The 21,000-nt window shown below is 35.0% G+C and overlaps 1 protein-coding gene and 1 long non-coding RNA gene across 4 annotated transcripts in view; one reads left to right on the forward strand and one right to left on the reverse strand.

Moving 5' to 3' along the window:
* Positions 1-21,000, forward strand: part of PLS1 (plastin 1) — a 116,557-nt gene that overhangs the window by 87,853 nt on the left and 7,704 nt on the right. For both annotated transcript variants that reach the window (XM_061167793.1, XM_061167792.1), the window contains exons 10-14: positions 1,795-1,990; positions 7,163-7,241; positions 10,678-10,792; positions 19,307-19,440; positions 19,895-20,018. In XM_061167793.1, coding sequence (XP_061023776.1) covers positions 1,795-1,990; positions 7,163-7,241; positions 10,678-10,792; positions 19,307-19,440; positions 19,895-20,018 — 648 coding nt within the window. The remainder of the gene's footprint in view (positions 1-1,794; positions 1,991-7,162; positions 7,242-10,677; positions 10,793-19,306; positions 19,441-19,894; positions 20,019-21,000) is intronic.
* On the reverse strand, positions 1,795-10,770 carry LOC133073793 (uncharacterized). 2 transcript variants are annotated; one of them, XR_009697046.1, is made up of 2 exons: positions 10,636-10,770; positions 1,795-3,278 (listed from the first exon to the last, which is right to left on the reverse strand). It is a non-coding gene; the product is annotated as an uncharacterized LOC133073793 (long non-coding RNA). The 2 variants fall into 2 exon arrangements; XR_009697045.1 differs by lacking the exon at positions 1,795-3,278 and adding an exon at positions 3,861-5,549 and having other exon boundaries at positions 10,636-10,720.

Raw genomic sequence — 21,000 nt, forward strand, 5'->3', positions numbered from 1 at the left:
TCCCAATGTATATTTGGTGACACACAAAATAAAAGATGGAAATTCTAGTATTTATGATGTAGAAAAGACTGATGTAAATGCTGGCTCATATAACAAATTTCCTAGGGAAGTCCATTCTTTTAGCATAAGCTGTAAATACCAGGGTTACATCTAAATGTTAAAATCTGGTCAGACTACAGTTCGTATAAAAATCTATTAAGTGCTTAAAGTGTAACATCCAAGTTTAGTTTTAAAGGCAATTTGAGTCATCACTAATTAATTATATTTCACATTATTATAAAATCTAAAAACAATTATGCAAAATTTGCAAATTCACTTGAGTCCTGATATTAGGAACTGAAAAAAACTTATGGAAAGTTTCAAACTTATTCAAAAGTGAACAGACAGTATACTGAACTACCACATGTTCATTCCTCAGGTTCAACAGCCATCAATGCATGGTCAGTCTTGTTTCTCCATTTATTACCTACCTATTTCCTTCATCTTCCATATTATTTTGAAGCAAATTCTAGACATATTTTCATTTCATGAATAAGTATTTTAATATATAATTCTAAAAGATAAAGACACTTTGAAAATATAACCATAATACCTAAAAAAAAAAGAGTCTAATATCAAAATGATTGATCAATGTTGACATTTCCAGTTGCCTCATAAATGTCAGATTCTGTTTTTATCATTTATTTGAATTAAAATCTAAATAAGGTCCACGTATTATGCCTTGTTCATGTCTACCCAAGATGCTTTTATTGTTGTTTAATAGCACTGAACTTATTGCTTTCTCTGATTTCAGTTACATTTTATTTACAACTCTGGTGCACAGAATTAGATAAACCTTAATCTTTGGTCATGATATACTCTCATCATGGGTCCATGCATGTTTTTGTTTAAATTTATTTTTCTTTGGTAGTTGTTTGTTGTATTGAAATTGTAACAAGTTCGTGCAGACCCTCAATCCAACAAGAATGCTAGGACTTTTACATCAGATTATATTAAGCTGTGTAGTTCTTCGCTGTCCCATCTCTCTGCCTACCTTTAATGTGATAATCATCATCTTTATTCTTATGCTCATTGTTCTTTTGCTTTTAATACAATTTTCTTTCAACTAAGTGTATTTCTTACAGATTTAAACTTTTCATTTTATTTTTTAACTTCATATATAGTTTATCATGTTGTACTTAAACTTCTACTACTTATTTTGAATATATTATATTACTGAGAGTCATTCCTATTGTATGTTCTGGTGTGACTATTAACACAGTTTCAGTTTTCATCTGCTCTCCTGTTGATAAGCATTTGGTTTGTTTCCAAGGTTTTGCATTTGTGAAAAGTGCTGTTCCTTCTGATTTTAGTATTTTTTTTATATGTATCCCAACTTGTTTTTCATTGAGAAAAGAATACACTGGAAATATCAGAGTAGATATCTTTTTATTAGTACTATTTGTAAGTAAGTCTCTTGGCCAGAAGACACTCTTACATATGGCCCTGAACAAGTTACCTATAATTCAGCCAGTAGCCGCTTACTGATAACGATATTTGAGAGTTTTGTTGAGTACTTTAGCCTTGAGGATGAAATATTCTTCTGATTCCAGCAAGAAACCTCAGAGACTTGTTCTTACTGATTTGAAAGAAATGGGGAAGTTAATTTGGAATTGCTGTGCATCCTGATCTCCTTTTGAGCCGTCTGTTGATTTATTTCCAGAAAAGTAATTGCTTATAAATATGTATATAAATAAGAAATTATGCTAATCAAAAGTTTAATCTTGACCATTTTTGTTTTATTTCATTGTTTAGGAGAAAAATGACTTGAAGCGTGCTGAATTCATGCTTCAGGAAGCAGATAAACTGGGCTGTAGACAGTTTGTTACCCCTGCAGATGTGGTTTCAGGCAATCCTAAACTTAACCTGGCTTTTGTAGCTAATCTGTTTAACACGTACCCAGGCCTCCGCAAGCCTGATAATAATGACATCGATATGAATTTGTTGGAAGGTATGCTTTTTCTGTCTTTAATTGATTCACTGTGTGTATCTTTTTATGATATCGTCCTACTTCATTGTTGGAGGTAGGGGATTGTGGAGGGAGATGTGGTTGACTGTGTGCTGGCATGTGCATCCATTAAGAAGTTAAAGAAAATTGTTGTTCATTTGGGTTAAAAGCAAATGCTGAGATAAATCTTACTTGTCTGTCATTTCTCCATAAGAGTTTAGTGAAAACCATGATACATTTAAAATATTCTCTTAAATGACTACATAATTCCACCACCAATATGTACAATGAAATATAGCTATTGAAAAAATAATTATTTGAAATTTTTTCCTCCTTTGAAAGCTTCAGTTTGACTCCAGTATTGTTCTCTTTTTTCTGTGTTTAGTTCACTTGAAAAAATTTACAGTATTCATTACTTGTCTTGTGTGTGGGCTGTTGTTTTCTGTCTCATAATTTATAATACTTTCCTATTTTGCTTCATGAAATGCAGATTTGACCCCTCCTAATGTAGGTACTGTATTTAGTACTTTTCTATACTCTATAAATATATTCATTCTGAATGTGCTTTTTATCAGTACCATTTGTTCTTTCTATCTGGATTGATATTTTTTGCATTGTTCATGTTGTGTTTTTGTTTTTTTTTTTTTAATCTGTCTTAATATGCCTAAAGAATGAAGGATGACAAGCAAGACACAAATGAAACTTAATTAGAACAGCAGGGCAAGACTTGATTATGTAAACTGTATCTAATTTGCCTTCTGTAATTATGGGATAGTGGAGTTGTAAACACATTAGGGATCAGTTTTGACAATTGGATGTCATGATTGATGGAAGCCTTTATCCCTCTGCTATGAAGAAGCACACTTATTTTTTATCTCAAGAATCTCTGAAAGGATTGATTTAGGATCTATAACATATATCATTTTGTATTACTTAGCTATGTTACTTACGTTTACTAAATGTCATTGATGCTTACAATATATGAATCATCATAATGACAAAAACATGCTCAATGTCTCATTCTTTCTCATCTTTTTCAGCCTCTCTCCTTTCCCTCTCATCCTCACAACTACTCACATGTATACCAAGACCCACCTTAGTACTAGAACTGAAAGTAAAAATAGTGGCAACATAGTGGCAGTTATCAGAGGTAGGGACTACTCCTACAATAGCCTTGATAGTTGGCCTGGTTCGGAGAAGCTGGTTCTGAGGTGAGGATTCTTCCTGGTGGGGAGAACTTGACACTTCAGTGTTCACGGTCTCACATCACCCATCTTACTCCCTTCTTCACCTGTGAGACGGAGTGAGAAATTAGCCCTATCATCTTTTCCCCTTTGACTACCACAATCAGAGTTCCAATGTCCTGGCCAGTTTATAATGACAGCCTTTTGATTAATGAAGGAAGCTTCAGATTTAACAAATACGTTGTTGGAGGACTATGATTTTACCTCACTCTTTCTGAGATTCAGTAAAATAAAGATTGTGTTCTCTACATAGACATGTAACTGAGAGGTCAGATAGATTAAGAAAGGATGACTTTTCAGCAGAGAAATTTAGGGTGAGGGGTTAGAACTTTTAAAGAAACTAAAAAGAGAGATGGCTATGTTTTTTTTTATCAGTCTGGAAAATTTCAAAATTCCTCTCTGCCTTATGGTATAAGGCATTGTTTAGAGTGGCATATTAAAAATGACCTGCTTTTTATAGTCACTGAATCCTTGCTAGATATCTTTTCCAACTTGCTTGCTCTTCTACTTGTCACGTTTGAATTCTTTTGCTGGTGTTCAGCATGCTTTTGGGATTTTTCAGTGTGAACAGGATTGCTAAATATTTCCATTAGTATTTACTTTATTTATATAAAAAATACTGTGGGAAATATTTATCAGTCATCTTTATTTAGAACATATGTATGTCCTGATACATCTGCCAAAAATGAATTTGACTTTGACTGTCATTGGAACTTTTTCCTCTGTACATTAGTTTTTGTAGATCCTTATGAAATTTGAAGCTTGACCTTATCACCTTCATATTCATGTATTAGTATGTCCTCAGTGGCAAAGAATTTTATCTGTATGGAATTAAAGAAAATTAAAGGCCCAATTAAATAATAAATCTTCATATTAAATTGAGCCAAATATGGGGGCTACAGATACAGACAATCTCAAAATTCATTTGTGGTAATAGAAAATACATAGACCATGGAATTAGACTTTGTCTAAATCACGATACCCCCAATTTAATAACTGAGTACCTTTATGAACCTTGGTTTTCTCATATATAAAACCAGACTTAATAATAATACTTATTTTGAAGAATTCCAGAGCAAGTTAAAGTGACCTTTCGTTAGTGAACAAATTTTGTGTGCTCAATAATGGTCGGGAAGAGGAAAACAATACACCACTTTAGCACATGTAGTTAGTGTTCCTTTCCTTTCCTCTAAGTAGCCTGCTTTTGTTATTTTCTCTAAACTTTTATCAATTGCAATGTCAGTTTAGTCCTAAAAATGAAGAGAGTGTCTTACAATTCTTTCTCTCTTTTATATCTGCCTTTAAGATTTTACTTCCAAGATTGCTTTAGTTGTCTGAAATCCAGACAGCATTTCCAGTCTGGAATACATATGTTTTTGCAATGCTTTACCATGACTCCTACGCAAATGCATAGTGCTTCTGGCCTTGAGCATTTATTTACCAAGACAACTTGGAATGGTAGTAGATAAGTAGATGCTCACTTTTAAAATCTCTTTTACTTTCCAGGTATCAAAAATTAAAATAATGATATAACTAGTTTAGAGCAATAGGAAGAAACAGCAAACACCTTAAGTCTATAATAGTTATAGAACTCAATGAAAATGCAAATTTAGTGTCTTCTATCATCAGGTCCAGCAGAAACTGGATATTGTTTTAGTAAAAATTAAACTGTTGTTACACTATTGATGTTTGAAACCTTAAAACATAATTTGGATTTTGCTAGATGAAAATAACGTAAAAATTCTCTAATTACTAGAAAAGATTTATACATATAGCAAAATAACAGAATGTAATAGAGAAATAACTAAAAGATAAATTCAAGTCACATGCATCAAGCTGCTAATCATAGTACGGTTACATTTATGTCAGTTCCAGGAAAGCTGAAATATTTAATTTGCACCTATTTCAGTTCACTCACTCAGTCATGTCTGACTCTTTGCGACCCTATGGACTGTAGCACGCCAGGCTTCCCTGTCCATCACCAACTCCCAAAGCTTGCTCAAACTCATGTCCATCCAGTCAGTGATGCCATCCATCTCATCTTCTGTCGTCCCCTTCTCCTCCCACCTTCAATCTTTCCCAGCATCAGGGTCTTTTCCAATGAGTCAGTTCTTCACATCCGGTGGTCAAAGTATTGAAGCTTTAGCATCAGTCCTTCCAATGAATTTTCAGGACTGAATTCCTTTAGGATTGACTGGTAGCAAGTCCTTACAGTACAAGGGACTCACAAGAGTCTTCTCTAACACCACAGTTCAAAAGCATCGAGTCTTCAGTATTCAGCTTTCTTTATGGACCAACTCTCGCTTTCATACAGGCACCTTTTAATAATGCCCAAAACAAGGCAAGCATGAGTCTAGGAGTAGTTAAACTTTGTTCTTTTAAAAAAGATTCTCATATCAGTTATGTATTATAAAATGACTGTGGCAGATACAACAGATGGACCAGTTACCTTTTATGCAGACCAGAGGAAACAAAATTTCAGCAAGAAATTATATGGCTATATAATTGAATAGAGCAAGAATTAAAGCAGATTATGGGAAAGGCTTTAGATAATGGTATTGAAAACCACATGGAAATGCAAAGAGCAGTCAACACAAAAACCAGAATCTTTTAAATTTTACAAGGTGTGGGTTTCTGTGCTGGGCGTGTAGGTTTACTCTATGTGTGACATTCAGTCTGAAGAAGACTGCAAGGATGATGTGATAGGAATGGGCCCCTGGTGCTCAGATGGCCAAATGTGATAAATTGTCCTGAGGATCCCCCATGAACCAAAGTTCAGATGGTGATCTGGACTTGTCCATGTCTCAGAAGTTACGAGAGGTATAAATGTTTCCATTTTCAAGAGTCTATAGTGATGAGAGGTAGGCAAGGCCATTCCATTGTCCCCTAACTTAGCTGAAAAACAAACAATAATATTTCTAGATGGCCCCTTAGGACAATCTGCAATGCTGGGGATGCTTAAAAGGTAGATGTGGCAAAAAGAGCCTCCATCTCTCTCTGCCCACACCAGAGCCCACATTCCCCTTATGGATGGGGTAAGCACTGCTATGAAGGGGATGCTCAAGGACCATAGGTAATCACAGGTTAAATAATACTACCTGCAGGAATTACTTCTTGAGGTGATCTTTGAGGTCTAGTGACTTACTATACTATGATGAAATGTGTCTTTTCCCACTATGTCCCTTATGTGTTTTCTGTAGGGATGAGCTAAAATAACCCAGGAAGCCTATAAAATAGTTATAGCTCCTCATTGCTTGTTTTTATATTACCTGTAATGCCCTCTCCCCTTCATTGCTGTTTAGCGTGATGAAAATGTAGGTTTGTGTGCTCAGATACTTTCCTGTGTAAAGCCATAATCTGTACAGATTTAGAGATACCCCACTGGGAAGGGTAGAACTTTTCTATCTGTTTAAAGTGCTAATGTTACTCTAAAAGGTTGTTTTATTAATTTTTAGCCAGTCCCCTTTGCATGAACTCATAACTACAGATGGGACCACATAGGTTTACCTGTTACTTTTCTGAACACAGAAACTAATGGCTCAATAATTTACAAACATCAAGTAAGGGACTCTAGATGAAGACATTTAGAAAGCAAATGGAGACTTTCTAGACAGGGGGGAAGGAAGCTTTGGCGGAAAGAGATTTCTTTTTCTTCCCTAAAAAGATTGTCCTGGAGAAGGAAATGGCAACCCACTCTAGTATTCTTGCCTGGGGAATCCCATGGACACAGGAGCCTGGTGGGCTACAGTCCATGGGGTTGCAAAGAGTCAGACATGAATTAGTGACTAAACAACAAACAAAAAGATTGTTGTATCATAGGAATCATGGCAAAATATGTATGACCAGCTTGTGCCTGCCAGAATGGTTTAAAATGCAGTTCTTGATTCCTTTTTTGTCTTGAATCATCAGTGTAAACTTCTGTCTACTTTAGGAGAGAGCAAGGAAGAGAGGACATTTCGGAACTGGATGAATTCCTTGGGAGTCAGCCCATATATTAATCATTTGTACAGGTAAATATTTTATATGTTTTAGCTTTCTGGCTAGAGTCCAACTTTTCTAAACTGTAGGTGTGTTTACATGAGACTATTTTGTAAAAATCTCAAAAATTTTAGCCAACATTTATAGTTTCAGAATCCTGAGGATTGGCAATACACTGGATTTTAATAGAAAAGTATTACTTGAAGAGATAATATTATGTTGTTGTTATAATTTTTGATGATATAAATAATTTAGTAAAGATAATTCATCTTGATTTTTTATAATTGCTAATCAGGAAAATAATAAATTATTTCAAGTTTAACAGATTAGAAGAACAGTAATATTAATTGCTGTTATTTTATCAGTATTCATCATTATAATTCACATTCTATTTATTTTTGCGCCAAACTTCAATTACCCCATAATTTGTTCTGAATATTTTTTTCTAATTTGTAGAACTAACTTTGTTTCCCTTAGTATTTGTTGTTTGTTTTATTCTTTTTTGTTTAAAAATGACAACACATTATTAACATTGGTAGGATTAAGAAAATATTTTACTGAACCATTTCCTGTGCTCTCCGGTAGTGCAAATAAGGAGTCTTTCTAGGTGTAGATGAGAGGAAACCATCCTTCTCCAATATAAGATCTACCTGAGCATGCCTAAAAGTGCAAAAGAACTCAGCTCCAGCTAATTGTATATTTTTCTAATTAACTAAACCTATTAATAATTTACACACCAAGGAAACTTCTTAATGAACAATAACTGCTTTTATTTAAATATGAACTGGAGATTAATACCACAAAAGACCATGTTCACTGGATGAGATTTATGGTGTAGTTATTTCTTGGTGTATATTCAAAATAGTCTTTAAAATCAGTATTGCCTGGTTGTGGAAACTAGCTTTGATGTGATAGACTTAAATTTCATAAAGTTTTTAATAGGAATGTGTGAATTCCAACTGGATGACAAAAGACATATGTCTTTTAGACTGGAACTTCTCAGAATAGTGGCGCAGTAAAGAACTCTAATACTGGAGGTAAAGAGGGATGCTAGTTAAGCTTATTCTTCTAAAGGGAGAGCAGTTTAATAAGACTGCAAACTCTATTGCCTTATTTATCTTTCTAAGTGTGATATCTCACTAAAAATCCTTGATTCAGAATCCTCAGGTGAAATATTACTTTTCTGAACCCACTGAATGTTGCCACAATTAAAAGGCATTATACATAAGTCAGAGAGTTTCAATTTTTCTCTTGTGATATACTTGTTACTTGATGTAAATATATAATATGATACTGCTTTATCGTTACTTTTGTACTTATAATAAAGAAATTTTCTTCTAAAAAAATAGGTTAGATCTTTATGGACTCATTTGAAAGAATGTCTACAATGTATAACTGAGAACATAATGATACAATAAGACTACTATAATCTCACTTTTATTTAAAGTTTAGTATATACATATATGTATTTGAATTGTAAAAAAATCTAGAGGGATTAATACCAAACTGTATACAACCTAGAGAGGAGGGTTAAGGTAGTAAGGAGACTTAGTTTTCATGTTAGTAACTTAAATATGGTTTTGGAGGGTTTTTCTTTGTTTTACAATAAACATGTATTTTCTTTTTAAATTAAGAAGGACATGTAAAACTAGGAGATTAGAATTTATTGAGACTTCATGGTAGCTTCATAAATGTCAGGAATACTAGAGTTCTCTGTGGTTGGCAGTGGAGAATAATTGACCAATTTTTTTTTTAGCTAAAGATGATTATTTTTATTTAGTTCCTGAACTGCTAGCATAGGGTTTCCAGGTATAGGTAATTTTTGGAGGGGTAAGGCAAGTTCAGAAAATTCTCAAAAATCACCTTAAAAAGAACCATCAGGATATAGAGAAACAAGAACCAGAGGTCTAGTTAGCACCAGAACTGTATGTCCATATATATGTGTCTGGGTCATATTCCTAAACCAACCCCTAAGTGATTTGCTCCCCACCTGCAGTATACCAAACCCAACCTAAACCAAAACAAAAGAATCATTTAGATTGTTTTTAACTGAAAATTCTCTCCTCTCAGGTTATTAAATATATTTTAAGAATTACTAACCCTAGAATTTTTCTATGACAGGTTGGTTCTAGAACACACCTGGAAATCGTTTCAACTCTCTGGGCCTCAGTTTCCCTATTTGTGAAACATGAGTATTAATACCTTACTACATAGAAATAAGAATGAATTCTTTTAAAGTAAAAAACAAAAAAATTCATGAAATGAGATTTTAGTGTATACAACTACTTCAGTGATTTACTTTTCATACAGCTTTATCCATGTGCGGATAGATGCCTTAGCTCTTGATTACCTTCATCAAAAGAGGACTCTTCTTTTAAGACAGGAGGACTTTTTCTCTCCTTCACTCAGTTCAGGGCGCAGCCCCCTGCATGGCCGTATGGTGTGTGCTCATAGATGCAAAGTAACTTTAATATGAACCTTAGCAAAACAGAGCTCAATGAACAAGCTGCTGAGGGAGAAAACTCATGTAATTCAGTATGGAGCTAGCAATTTAAAAATCAGCCACTGTTCCTTTATGTCCTTACCATACAGAATTGAAAACAGATACAATAGATGAGGAGAACATGTTTTTCTGAATCCCAAGTAGCAGTGTTTTACTTCAGTAACTCCTACTTTTTCCTAAATTCCTTCCTCTTAACCCTCACTGTTTAATATGAGCAGCTTCCTACTGAGTAGCTATTGTGATTTTTATATAATTATTTTTTAAAGTTTTAAAAATCATAACAGATAAGTAATAGATGAACTCATTCTCACTGTACAAGCTTCAGGACGTATGTAAGTATGCAGAACAGCAACACCAAAAAAACCATGATAATCCCATCTTACCCATCCTATGTTCCTTTTTTTCCTGCCCAGAGGTAATGGCCATTAATAGAGGTATTTAAACACTACTAACTCTGAAAATATTTTTAACATTTTAAAAGATTAAAATGCATTAATAGAATTAAAATATATTTAATAATATCTTAAATAGAAATACTTTAAAATAATATTTTAAATAAATAAATAACTGCCTCTTGCTTTTTTAAACTTAGTGTGTTGTATAAAACGTCCATATTAGTACATAGGGATCTACCTTGTTCTGTCTTATGGTGGTCCAGGAGTCCAGGGTAAGGTTAATTTACTCAACAGCCCCTACTGTCAGGCATTTAAATCATCTCTAAACTTATAAATACCATGGGAGTGAATATCCATGTACATATATCTTTGTACATATTTATCAAAAAAATTTGGACAGATTCCTAGATTAGAAGTTCTGGGTCAAATGATCTATCCTGCCTGCCATTCTTTAAGCATTCAGTAGTCCTGTTGTATTTTTATAGACATAAGCCCATTTCCAGTGTGCTTAGTAAAACCAGATCATACCAACATTTCCTCTTCCTTCATTTTCTTTTCCTCTTGTCTTAGTGACCTTGCAGATGCATTAGTCATCTTTCAGCTCTACGAAATGATCCGCGTGCCAGTTGACTGGAACCTTGTCAACAAACCTCCTTATCCTGCTCTTGGAGGGAACATGAAGAAGGTGAATGAAATAATGCCCATGGATCTGTTGTTATTGTTCTCATATAAAACAGAGGTCTTAAGAGTTTCATAAAGCTTAGTAAAGTGTAATCTGTCCCCACAGATTCATCCCAAAATGTATTATGCTTATTATCCTTAATACAGGTGAGCTTTCGTGTTTGGAAAGATGAAGCTAGTCCTCCAAGTCAGACATTTTGTATAACTACAACTTTAGCAAGTTGTAGTACTTAATGTTCCTGGAGATGCATCATCCATGAATTCCTATTTTATAATCGCCAAAACTTGCCAGATATTTACTGGCTGTTTGTTAATATTTTCAGTAGATATTAATTGATTACTTACAACCTGTACATACTGTAAAATGCAGGATATAAAATAGAACAAGTCATGGAGTTGGTCCTCAGGAAACCCTAAAGAAATTAGATAAGATATGTGTGTGTGCGTGCGTGCTAAGTCGTTTCAGTTGTGTCCGACTCTTTGTGACCTCATGGACTGTAGCCTGCCAGGTTCCTCTGTCCATGGGATTCTCCAGGCAGAATACTGCAGTGGTTTGCCATGCCCTCCTCCAGGGGACCTTCCTGACCCTGGGATCGAACTCGCATCTCTCTCTTACATCTCCTGCATTGGCAAGCAGGTTCTTTACCACTAGAGCCACTTGCAAAGCTCAAGAAATGTGTGCAAATAACTATAATACAATGCAATGTAGGCAAAAGTGAATATTATGAGTTCTAAGGAAGCCTTTGACAGATCACAACAAATTGGAAAATTCTTAAGGAGATGGGAATACCAGACTACCTGACCTGCCTCCTAAGAAATCTGTATGCAGGTCAAGAAGCAACAGTTAGAACTGGACATGGAACAAAGACTGGTTCCAAATCAGGAAAGTAGTACATCAAGGCTGTATATTGTCACCCTGCTTATTTAACTTATATGCACAGTACATAATGAGAAATGCTGGTCTGGATGAAGCACAAGCTGGAATCAAGATTGCCGGGAGAAATATCAATAACCTCAGATACGCAGATGACAACACCCTTATGGCAGAAAGTGAAGAACTAAAGAGCCTCCTGATGAAAGTGAAAGAGAAAAGTTAAAGAAGTTGGCTTAAAGCTCAACATTCAGAAAACTAAGATCATGGCATCTGATCCCATCACTTCATGGCAAATAGGTAGGGAAACAATGGAAACAGTGAGAGACTTTATTTTGGGGAACTCCAAAATCACTGCAAATAGTGACTGCTGCCATGAAATTAAAAGACACTTGCTCCTTGGAAGAAAGCTATGGCCAACCTAGACAGCATATTAAAAAAGCAGAGACATTACTTTGCCAACAAAGGTCCATGTAGTCAAAGGTATGGTTTTTCCAGTGGTCATGTATGGATGTGAGAGTTGGACTACAAAGAAAGCTAAGCACCAAAGAACTGATACTTTTGAACTGTGGTGTTGGAGAAGACTCTTGAGAGTCCCTTGGACTGCAAGGAGATCCAATCAGTCAATCCTAAAGGAAATCAATCCTGAATAGTCATTGGAAGGACTGATGCTGAAGCTGAAACTCGAATACTTTTGCCACTTGATGCGAGGAACTGATTTATTGGAAAAGACCCAAATGCTGGGAAAGATTGAAGGCAGGAGGAGAAGGGGACGACAGAGGATGAGATGGTTGGATGGCATCACTGACTCAATGGACATGAGTTTGAATAAGCTCCTGGAGTTGGTGATGGACAGGGATGCCTGGCGTGCTGCAGTTCATGGGGTTGTAAAGAGTCAGACACAACTGAATGAGTTAACTGACTGAAGGAAGAAAAAGCCATAGGCTACACTCATCATGAGAGGGGTCATGCCAGAGGTGGGTTTGGAGTTATACCCTGAGAAATGGATAGAATTTTGTCAGAAGGAGACTGGAGAGGGGGCTGATGGGCAGGAAGACCAGTTTGACTGTTGTAGAGGATTCTATTAGGTAAGAAGTGAGTGTGAATGCTAAAAATTTAGATTGAAGCCAATGTTGAAAGCTTTGAATGTCAGAAGGAAAGAGTTTGGGTTTTAAACAGTTAAGTACTGGGAAGCCATTAAATGTCTTTGAGCGGAGCAGTGACTTGATAACAGTTGATGGGAGAACATCTGGCAGGTGAATGGTAAAAGCAGTGCTTTTCTTAAGTGTTCTTCCTCAAATACGGGATCTGTGGTGTCCTTGCTGTTCAAGATTGCTATGTTGAATTACTGCTTTAATGTTCAGCTTTTCATTTCTACCTTCTGTATCAAGTTCATTTGTTTTTCAAAGTACAAGTTTGTAGGACTTTAAAATTTTTATACTTTCATTTAACTTTATCCTTTCATTTAAAATGATGTATATATTTTAAATATGTAATACAAATTAATGGACTCAAATCGCTATAACTTATTAGTATGGCTACAGTGAAATTAACCTGCAGTCTCATGAGTTAAAAATTATCTCTAGTGAAATATAATCAATGGAACTATAACCATATTCCTGGATAGAAATCTAAATATTATAAAGATATTAAAATTCTTCAAATTGGCTTATAGGTAGGAAATAATTCTAGTTAAAATTACAATAAATCTCCTTATGCATATGTGGGCATGTGAGTGTATTCGAGGATGGGATTATAAAAATGATTCTAAAGTTCAACTGGAAGAAGAAATAAGCCCCAATCATCAAGAACATTTTCTAGGAATATTGAGGGAGAAGCTGTTAGCAAACATAAAGATCTTATTATAAAGCTAAAGTAACTGAAATAATTTAATATGCATATAAAAATCAAATGGATTATAGTAGCCTAGAAACCTATCCTAAAATATAAGAACTTAATATATAACAAATTGTTTACTGAATCCAGTAGGGAGAGAAAGGATTATCCAAAATATGATGCCAGAAAAACTGGGTAAATATTTTGTAGGGAAAAAAGTACTTTTCACCATATATTATCCACTCAAATAAATTCCACTGGAATGAAAGTGAAGACTTAAAGGCTTAAATGTAACAAATAAAACTTTAAGAAAATAGAAGTGAATTATAATTTACTCTTACAATGATAAATTACAAAGAAATAATTGATGTAGTAGATTACATATGAATTTAAAACTTCTTATGCAAAAATAAACACCATAAACAAACTTAAAAGTAAATAAAAACAGTACACTATGAAACATATTTGCAGAACAAATGGTTAATATCCTTAACATAAAAATAGTTTATACAAATCAGTTACTATTACTAAAATTGTAATAGCAAAGTGGGAGAGTAAACAATATGAGTAACAATTCACAGAAAAAGAAATGATGATGGATAACATACACATGAAAAAATTTTCACCCACAGTAAAGAAATGCAATTTAAGAAAAGAAACAATTGGGAATTCCCTGGTGGTCCAATGGTTAGGACCTGCTATGGCCTGACTTCTGTCCCTGGTTGGGAACTAAGATCCCACATGCAACATGGTGTAACCAAAGAAAATAAAATGAAAGAAATGGATTGTACTACATCCAGTGTTAGAGGGAGTATTCATTTGTATAAACTTTCTAAAACTGTTTGGTAATATACATCAATGATCTTCCAGAAGTCCTTTTAATTGACCTATAATTTCACTTATTATTTGTCATTATTAGTTATGTTTTATATGTAATAGTGTGTATCTGTCAATCCTAATCTCCTGATTTATCCTCCTCCCCTTACCCCTGGCAAAACTGTAAGTTTGTTTTCTAAATCTGTGACTCTATTTCTGTTTTGTAGCTAGGTTCATTTGTACTCTTTTCTTTAGATTCCTCATATAAGTGATATCATATGATGTGTCTTTCTCTGTCTGACTTACTTCACTCAGTATGACACATACACACACAGACACGTGTTCAAAATGGACTTCTTCCTCTTGATCTCTAGACTGTGTATTTATAGACTTTGTGATTTAAAAAAAATCCTATTTTTGAAAGAAAGACAAGAAAGAAAGCCATCATAATATTAAAAGTAATTAAATGGATAGTATAATTACAAGAGGTTTATATATATTCACATTTTTCAGTATTTCTAGTGGTTGGACTATCTGTGTTTTATATTTTATTTGATATGCCTATAATTATCATGGGAGTAAAATTCAGGAAATTTTGTTACCTAATCTCACATAAGTTTGTTAAATCAAAATTTCAGATGCAAAATGTAACAGGAAAACAAACTGAACCCTCATTCATTATACCTGGAGGTTTTTAATGTTAATTATATGATGTCACAAATGAGTCATATGTAGAATATTCCCTTTCAACGAATACTAGCTATTTATAGAATGAAACACAAGTCCTGAAATAAGTTCAAGATATTTAAAAAATAAAGAAGCAGTACTTTCATGACACAGTATCCAGGGACTTCTTTTATGGACTTTGGGCATTCATCAGAGGATGTCACTTAGCTTCATTTGTGCAGTTCGTAAAACTGCACCACTTAAGAAAAGCCTTTCTTCACTGTTTCTTTGGTATTTCTTTTCCCTTGGAACTCTGTCTCCCATTATATAGTTTTTTCATTTTCAAATTATCTGAGCTTCACTTTTGAAATGCTTGGTAATCATTTCTTCCATTAATTCTATGAGACTATATACACTCCAGTTTTTTCATGCTTTGTGTTCTTCTTACCTTTCACAGGGTTTTAAACTTTTAGCCTGACAACTCTAGGCTCAGTTCCAAGGCTCAGTTCTTGGTCTAATGCTCTTAACTTTCTGTATTTACATTCTCAGGGAGCAGATCCTTTTTTAGAGTGTTAAGTAACATCATAAACATGGCTTACTTCTAGGAACCTAACTTCTTACTCTTTCTCTAGTTTGGTACCTCTCTTCATCTTAGAACTATTTTGCCCAACTTGGAATCAAATGTTGCCAAAAAGTAGAACTCATCTTTTCTCTTATGCTAGCATCCATTTCCATTTTCTCTTTCATTGCTCGTCACATCAGAATCTTGGCCCTCTAAACTATTAACCCCTAGCTCTTTGCTCACCATCATTCTCATCAGGAATTTTACTCAAACTAACCATAAAATAGATAACCCTTTGTTGAAATACATTTTACATGAAAAATTATTACAATTTGTTCAAAAATTCTCCTGTTGAGATGACTGGCAGTGAAAAACTTGCTTTTTTAAAAAAAATCTTTTGCCCACACTTTGTAGCATGTGGGATCTTATTAATATTTCCGTGGCCAGGGATCAAACCAATGCCTCCTGCATGGAGGTCCCACTGGACCACTAGGGAAGTGCCCCAAATATTCTGGTTTTTCTCTCTTCTATCCACACTATTACATAAACAGAGCTCTGATGCTGCATTCCATAAATAGGAATTCATTTTTTCAGTTATGTGCATACTTCTATTTAGAAGCCTAAATCTATAATCCTGGGAAAGAGAAAGAATTTTGTAACATTATCTCCATGCATTAAAAAAATGAATGCACATCAAAGATTTGATTTAACTCATTAAGGGAGCAAGGCAGATATTACAGCAGGTTCAGAGTATCTTCTTACATTTTTATTTGTAACAAACTGACCTCTGGAAATTTGCATTCTTTTTTTTTAAAGAACAGTACCCATTAATTTATACAAATTCTGTTATTTTGTAGTGCTTTTCTCACTTTTCCTGGAAACATTTTCTTCTTCTTAGAAAAAAAAGTATATCTTTGTTTCTCAGGTTTACTTGTTTTGTAATGAGGTCTTAACTAACTTGGGAAAGAAAATTAGGAGAAATCAGTCATACTGTTTTTCTTAACTAAATGTTCAAAAGTGGAAGTGTTAGTCATTTAGTGGTGTCCAGTTCTTTGCGACCTCATGGACTACAGCATGCCAGCCTTCCCTGTCCTTCACTGTCTCATGGAGTTTGCTCAAATTCATGTCCATTGAGTCAATGTGAAAGTGAAAGAAAGTGAAGTCGCTCAGTCATGTCTGACTATTTGTGACCCCATGGACTGTAGCCTACCAGTTGTGTCCGACTCTTTGTGACCCCGTGGACTGTAGCCTACCAGGCTCCTCCCTCCATGGGATTCTCCAGGCAGGAATACTGGAGTGGGTTGCCATTTCCTTCTCCAGGGGATCTTCCCAACCCAGGGATGGAACCCGGGTTCCCTCATCCCAGGCAGGCGCTTTAACCTCTGAGCCACCAAGTGGCATTGAGTCAATCATGCCATCCAAACATCTCATCCTTTGTTGCCCCTTTTCTCCTCCTCCCCTCACTCTTTCCTAGCATCAGGGTCTTTTCTATGAGTCAGCTCTTTGCATTAGGTGGCCAAAGATTTGCAGCTTCAGCTTCAGTCCTTCCAATGAATATTCAGGATTGATTTCCTTTAGGATTGACTGGTTGGATTTCCTTGCAGTCCAAGGGACTCTCAAGAGTCTTCTCCAACACCATAGTTCAAAAGTATCAATTCTTTGGTGATCATCCTTCTTTATGGTCCAACTCTCACATCTGTACATGACTACTGGAAAAACCACAGTTTTGACTATACGGACCTTTGTTGGCAAAGTAATGTCTTTGCTTTTCAATACACTAAGTTTGTCATAGCTTTTTTTCCAAGGAGCAAGTGTCTTAATTTCATGGCTGCAGTCACCATCTGCAGTGATTTTGGAGGCCAAGAAAATAAAGTCTGTTACTGTTTCCATTATTTCCCCATCTATTTGCTGTGAAATGATAGGACCAGATGCCACGATCTTTGTTATTTGACTGTTGAGTTTTAAGCCAGCATTTTCACTCTTCTCTTTCACCTTCATCAAGAGGCTCTTTAGTTCTTCTTCACTTTCTGCCATTTAGGGTGGTGTCACCTGCATATCTGAGGTTATCGATATTTCTCCCTGCAATCTTGATTCCAGCTTGAGCTTCATCCAGCCCAGCATTTCACATGATGTACTCTGCATATAAGTTAAATAAGCAGGGTGACAGTATACAGCCTTGATGTACTCCTTTCCCAATTTTGAACCAGTTGGTTGTTCCATGTCTGGTTCTAACTGTTGCTTCTTGTCCTGCATACAGATGTTTCAGGAGGCAGGTAAGGTGATCTGGTATTCCCCTCTCTTTAAGAATTTTCCACAGTTTTTTGTGATCCTAACAGTCAAAGAATTTAGCATAGTCAGTGAAGCAGAGTTAGATGTTTCTCTGGAATTCTTTTGCTTTTTCAGTGACCCAACGGATGTTGGCAATTTGATTTCTGGTTCCTCTGCCTTTTCTCAATCCAGCTTGTACATCTGGACATTCTCAGTTCATGTATTGTTGAAGTCTCACTTGAAGGATTTTGAGCATTACCTTGCTAGCTCGTGAAAATGAGCACAATTGTGTGGCAGTCTGAACATTCTTTGGCATTGCCCTTCCTTGGGATTGGGCATATGTGTGTGCATACACATATGGGGCATATATATATGTGTGTATGTATATATATACATATACACACACACAAATGAGTGTGTGTTCTGAGATAAGTATAGTACTAGATGACTGGAAATAATGAACTTCTGTAGAGGCTAGGATTGACAAAAACTTTTAAATTGTACTTTTATCACTGGAAAGAAGTAGTTAGATAGTTTATTTGGTGTTCATGCATCAGATTCTTACTATGGGGGACAGGGCTTCCCTGGTGGCTCAGATGGTAAAGAATCTGCCTGCAATGCAGGAGACCTGGGTTCGATCCCTGGCTTGGGAAAATTCCCTGGAGAACGAAATGGCTACCCTCTCCTGTATTCCGGCCTGGGAAATCCAATGGACAAAGGAGCCTGGCAGGGTACAGTCCATGGGGTCACAAGAGTAAGGCATGCCTTAGTGATTAAACCACTACCATGCATCCGATTCTTACTGCAGAGAGGACACTGGGCTGAGTCCTGGGCTAGGGGTGGGGAGAATATGATACAGGTTTGTGCATTTTATAGTTTTTTTCCTTTACAAGGAGCTTACGTATGATTGGCAAAAGAAAGTTCATAAAATGCTAAGTAGAAGGTGGTGCATAAACATTATAAAATAACCATGATTGGAAGTTCAACAAAGGATGCAGATGATACAGTTAAGATTAATCCTTTTTTGAAAATCATTGGCTAAAAGCTTAATTTTAAAGGATGCATGAGATCTAGATATAAAATATTAGAGATGAAGTTAGATTCTTAAACAATTTCGCTGTTCACTAATTTTAAATGTAGACAAAATAACACTGATTACCTCAATTGATGGAATACAGAAAACTAGGTTTTTAGTTTCAGATTTGCCACTAATTCACTGTGTAATCTTGGACAGCCAAGACTTTTTAAGAGTAAGAGAGGATCTTTAAACTTTTCAGCCAGTTGTTTCCTTACCTAGTTAACCCCTCAGTGCTCTGATATTTTCAGCTATAAAATGGAATAGTTATTTCCCTAATTTCACTGGTTACTAGGATATGAAATTGTCATAAATTTTCAGTGTCATCACAAGTATTTTTCAGACTACTGAACTAGGCTGGCCTATTCAAGAAATACGCTAAAAAATTTGTCATTATACCCAAACTTTTACTTACTATTTACAGATTGAAAACTGTAACTATGCAGTGGAACTTGGGAAGAATAAGGCCAAATTCTCCTTGGTTGGCATTGCTGGGCAGGACTTAAATGAAGGAAATTCAACACTTACTCTGGCATTGGTGTGGCAGCTGATGAGACGGTAAAGACTGACTTGTTTGTGGCGTCACTATCAGTTTCCTTCAACAAGTCATTTGAAGTAAACTTTCAGCTACTTTTGTAGAATAGCAAACACAGAAGAAATATACAATGCAAAATATATTGTTAATGATTTCTTGTTGACAATAAATTTTTTATAAATTTACTGTTTTGAAAGTGACTCAATCTCTAGAAACACAGTTATTCTTATTTAATGCCTCTGAAAAACTGCTTAGTAAAGAGTTGTTTTAATTTTTTAATATACCAGATAGTAGTTTTTGTTTCTGATTACTGAATTCTGTGACTTTGGAATCTACTTAGTGCAAATACCAGAGTAAAATTAGAAATATTTATTAGAATTGAAATATTTCTTAAATATTCATCTAAATATTGATATAAATGATGTAAGAGTAAATTTCACCACTTTCAGCCTTAAATATATATCTTTTCTGTTACAGGTACACACTGAATGTGTTATCGGATCTTGGAGAGGGTGAAAAAGTAAATGATGCAATTATCATTGAATGGGTCAATCAGACTCTTAAAAGTGCAAACAAAAATACTTTCATTTCCAGCTTCAAGGTAATCAAAAGCTATTTTAAAATTTGGGAGGGGTAAGAAATTACATTTAGGGAAGAATTTTTATTGGGGATTACACTGACTTGGGTTTTGTTAAAACACTCAGTTGATGAGCTTAGGCATACTGATTATTTGGGATGTGTAAACCAGAAATATTCAATTTGAATTCATATATTTTGACTGGTTATCCTATTGAATATAAATGCAGGTTAATATTATTGGACTCTAGTAATATAATGTTCAAGAAGAAATTGAGCCAAAAATCCAATTGTCAAAAGAAAAAGAAAGATAAATAGCTATTGTTTATATAGGATTATAATGTTTTGTGCTCCCTAGCAGCAGTCTCAGAATTGTATTGACATCATTTCCAAGGCATAACAGAGCCAACCAAACCGATTCAAGTGGGAAATGAGAAAACTGGTAGGAAAAAAAATCAAATCTTGTCATCTGGCTTCATAATGGCACTTAACACTCACTTCTGAGCATTTGTGGATGATTCATAAAGCACTCAGAATGTAGCCTGCACACACATACTGACTAATTTTCATGCATTTCCATTGTGTTTTGCTTTTGCATGCAAGCTGATAGTAGCTACAAATAAGCATGTCTGCTTGTTCACATCCATTCCGTGAGCCTTGTTTGTGATTTTATTATATGTGAAAAATTAGCCTTCAATTTGTATTTTTTTTAGTGACTTAAGAGTACAAACAGATGAAACCTTAAGCTTGCCCCAAAGTTATCTACCCATTCTTATTTTCTTGTCTTTGCTATGTATGTTTGACAGTATGGTAGAGCAGAAGAAATGTCAGAAATTGATAAATTCAATCTTCTGTTCTTTACCAAAAACTGAGGTGGATGTTGGCAGAGATGTTACCCAGTCCTAGTTCAACAGTGTTTCTTTCTTTTCCATCTTGTAAGGAACTAATTACATTGAGTTTTTATTGTTGTTTATTTAAAAAGAAAAGAATTTTTAGGCCATGATTTG

The sequence above is a fragment of the Dama dama genome, chromosome 19 (genome assembly GCF_033118175.1).
Source record: "Dama dama isolate Ldn47 chromosome 19, ASM3311817v1, whole genome shotgun sequence".
Lineage (NCBI taxonomy): Eukaryota > Metazoa > Chordata > Mammalia > Artiodactyla > Cervidae > Dama > Dama dama.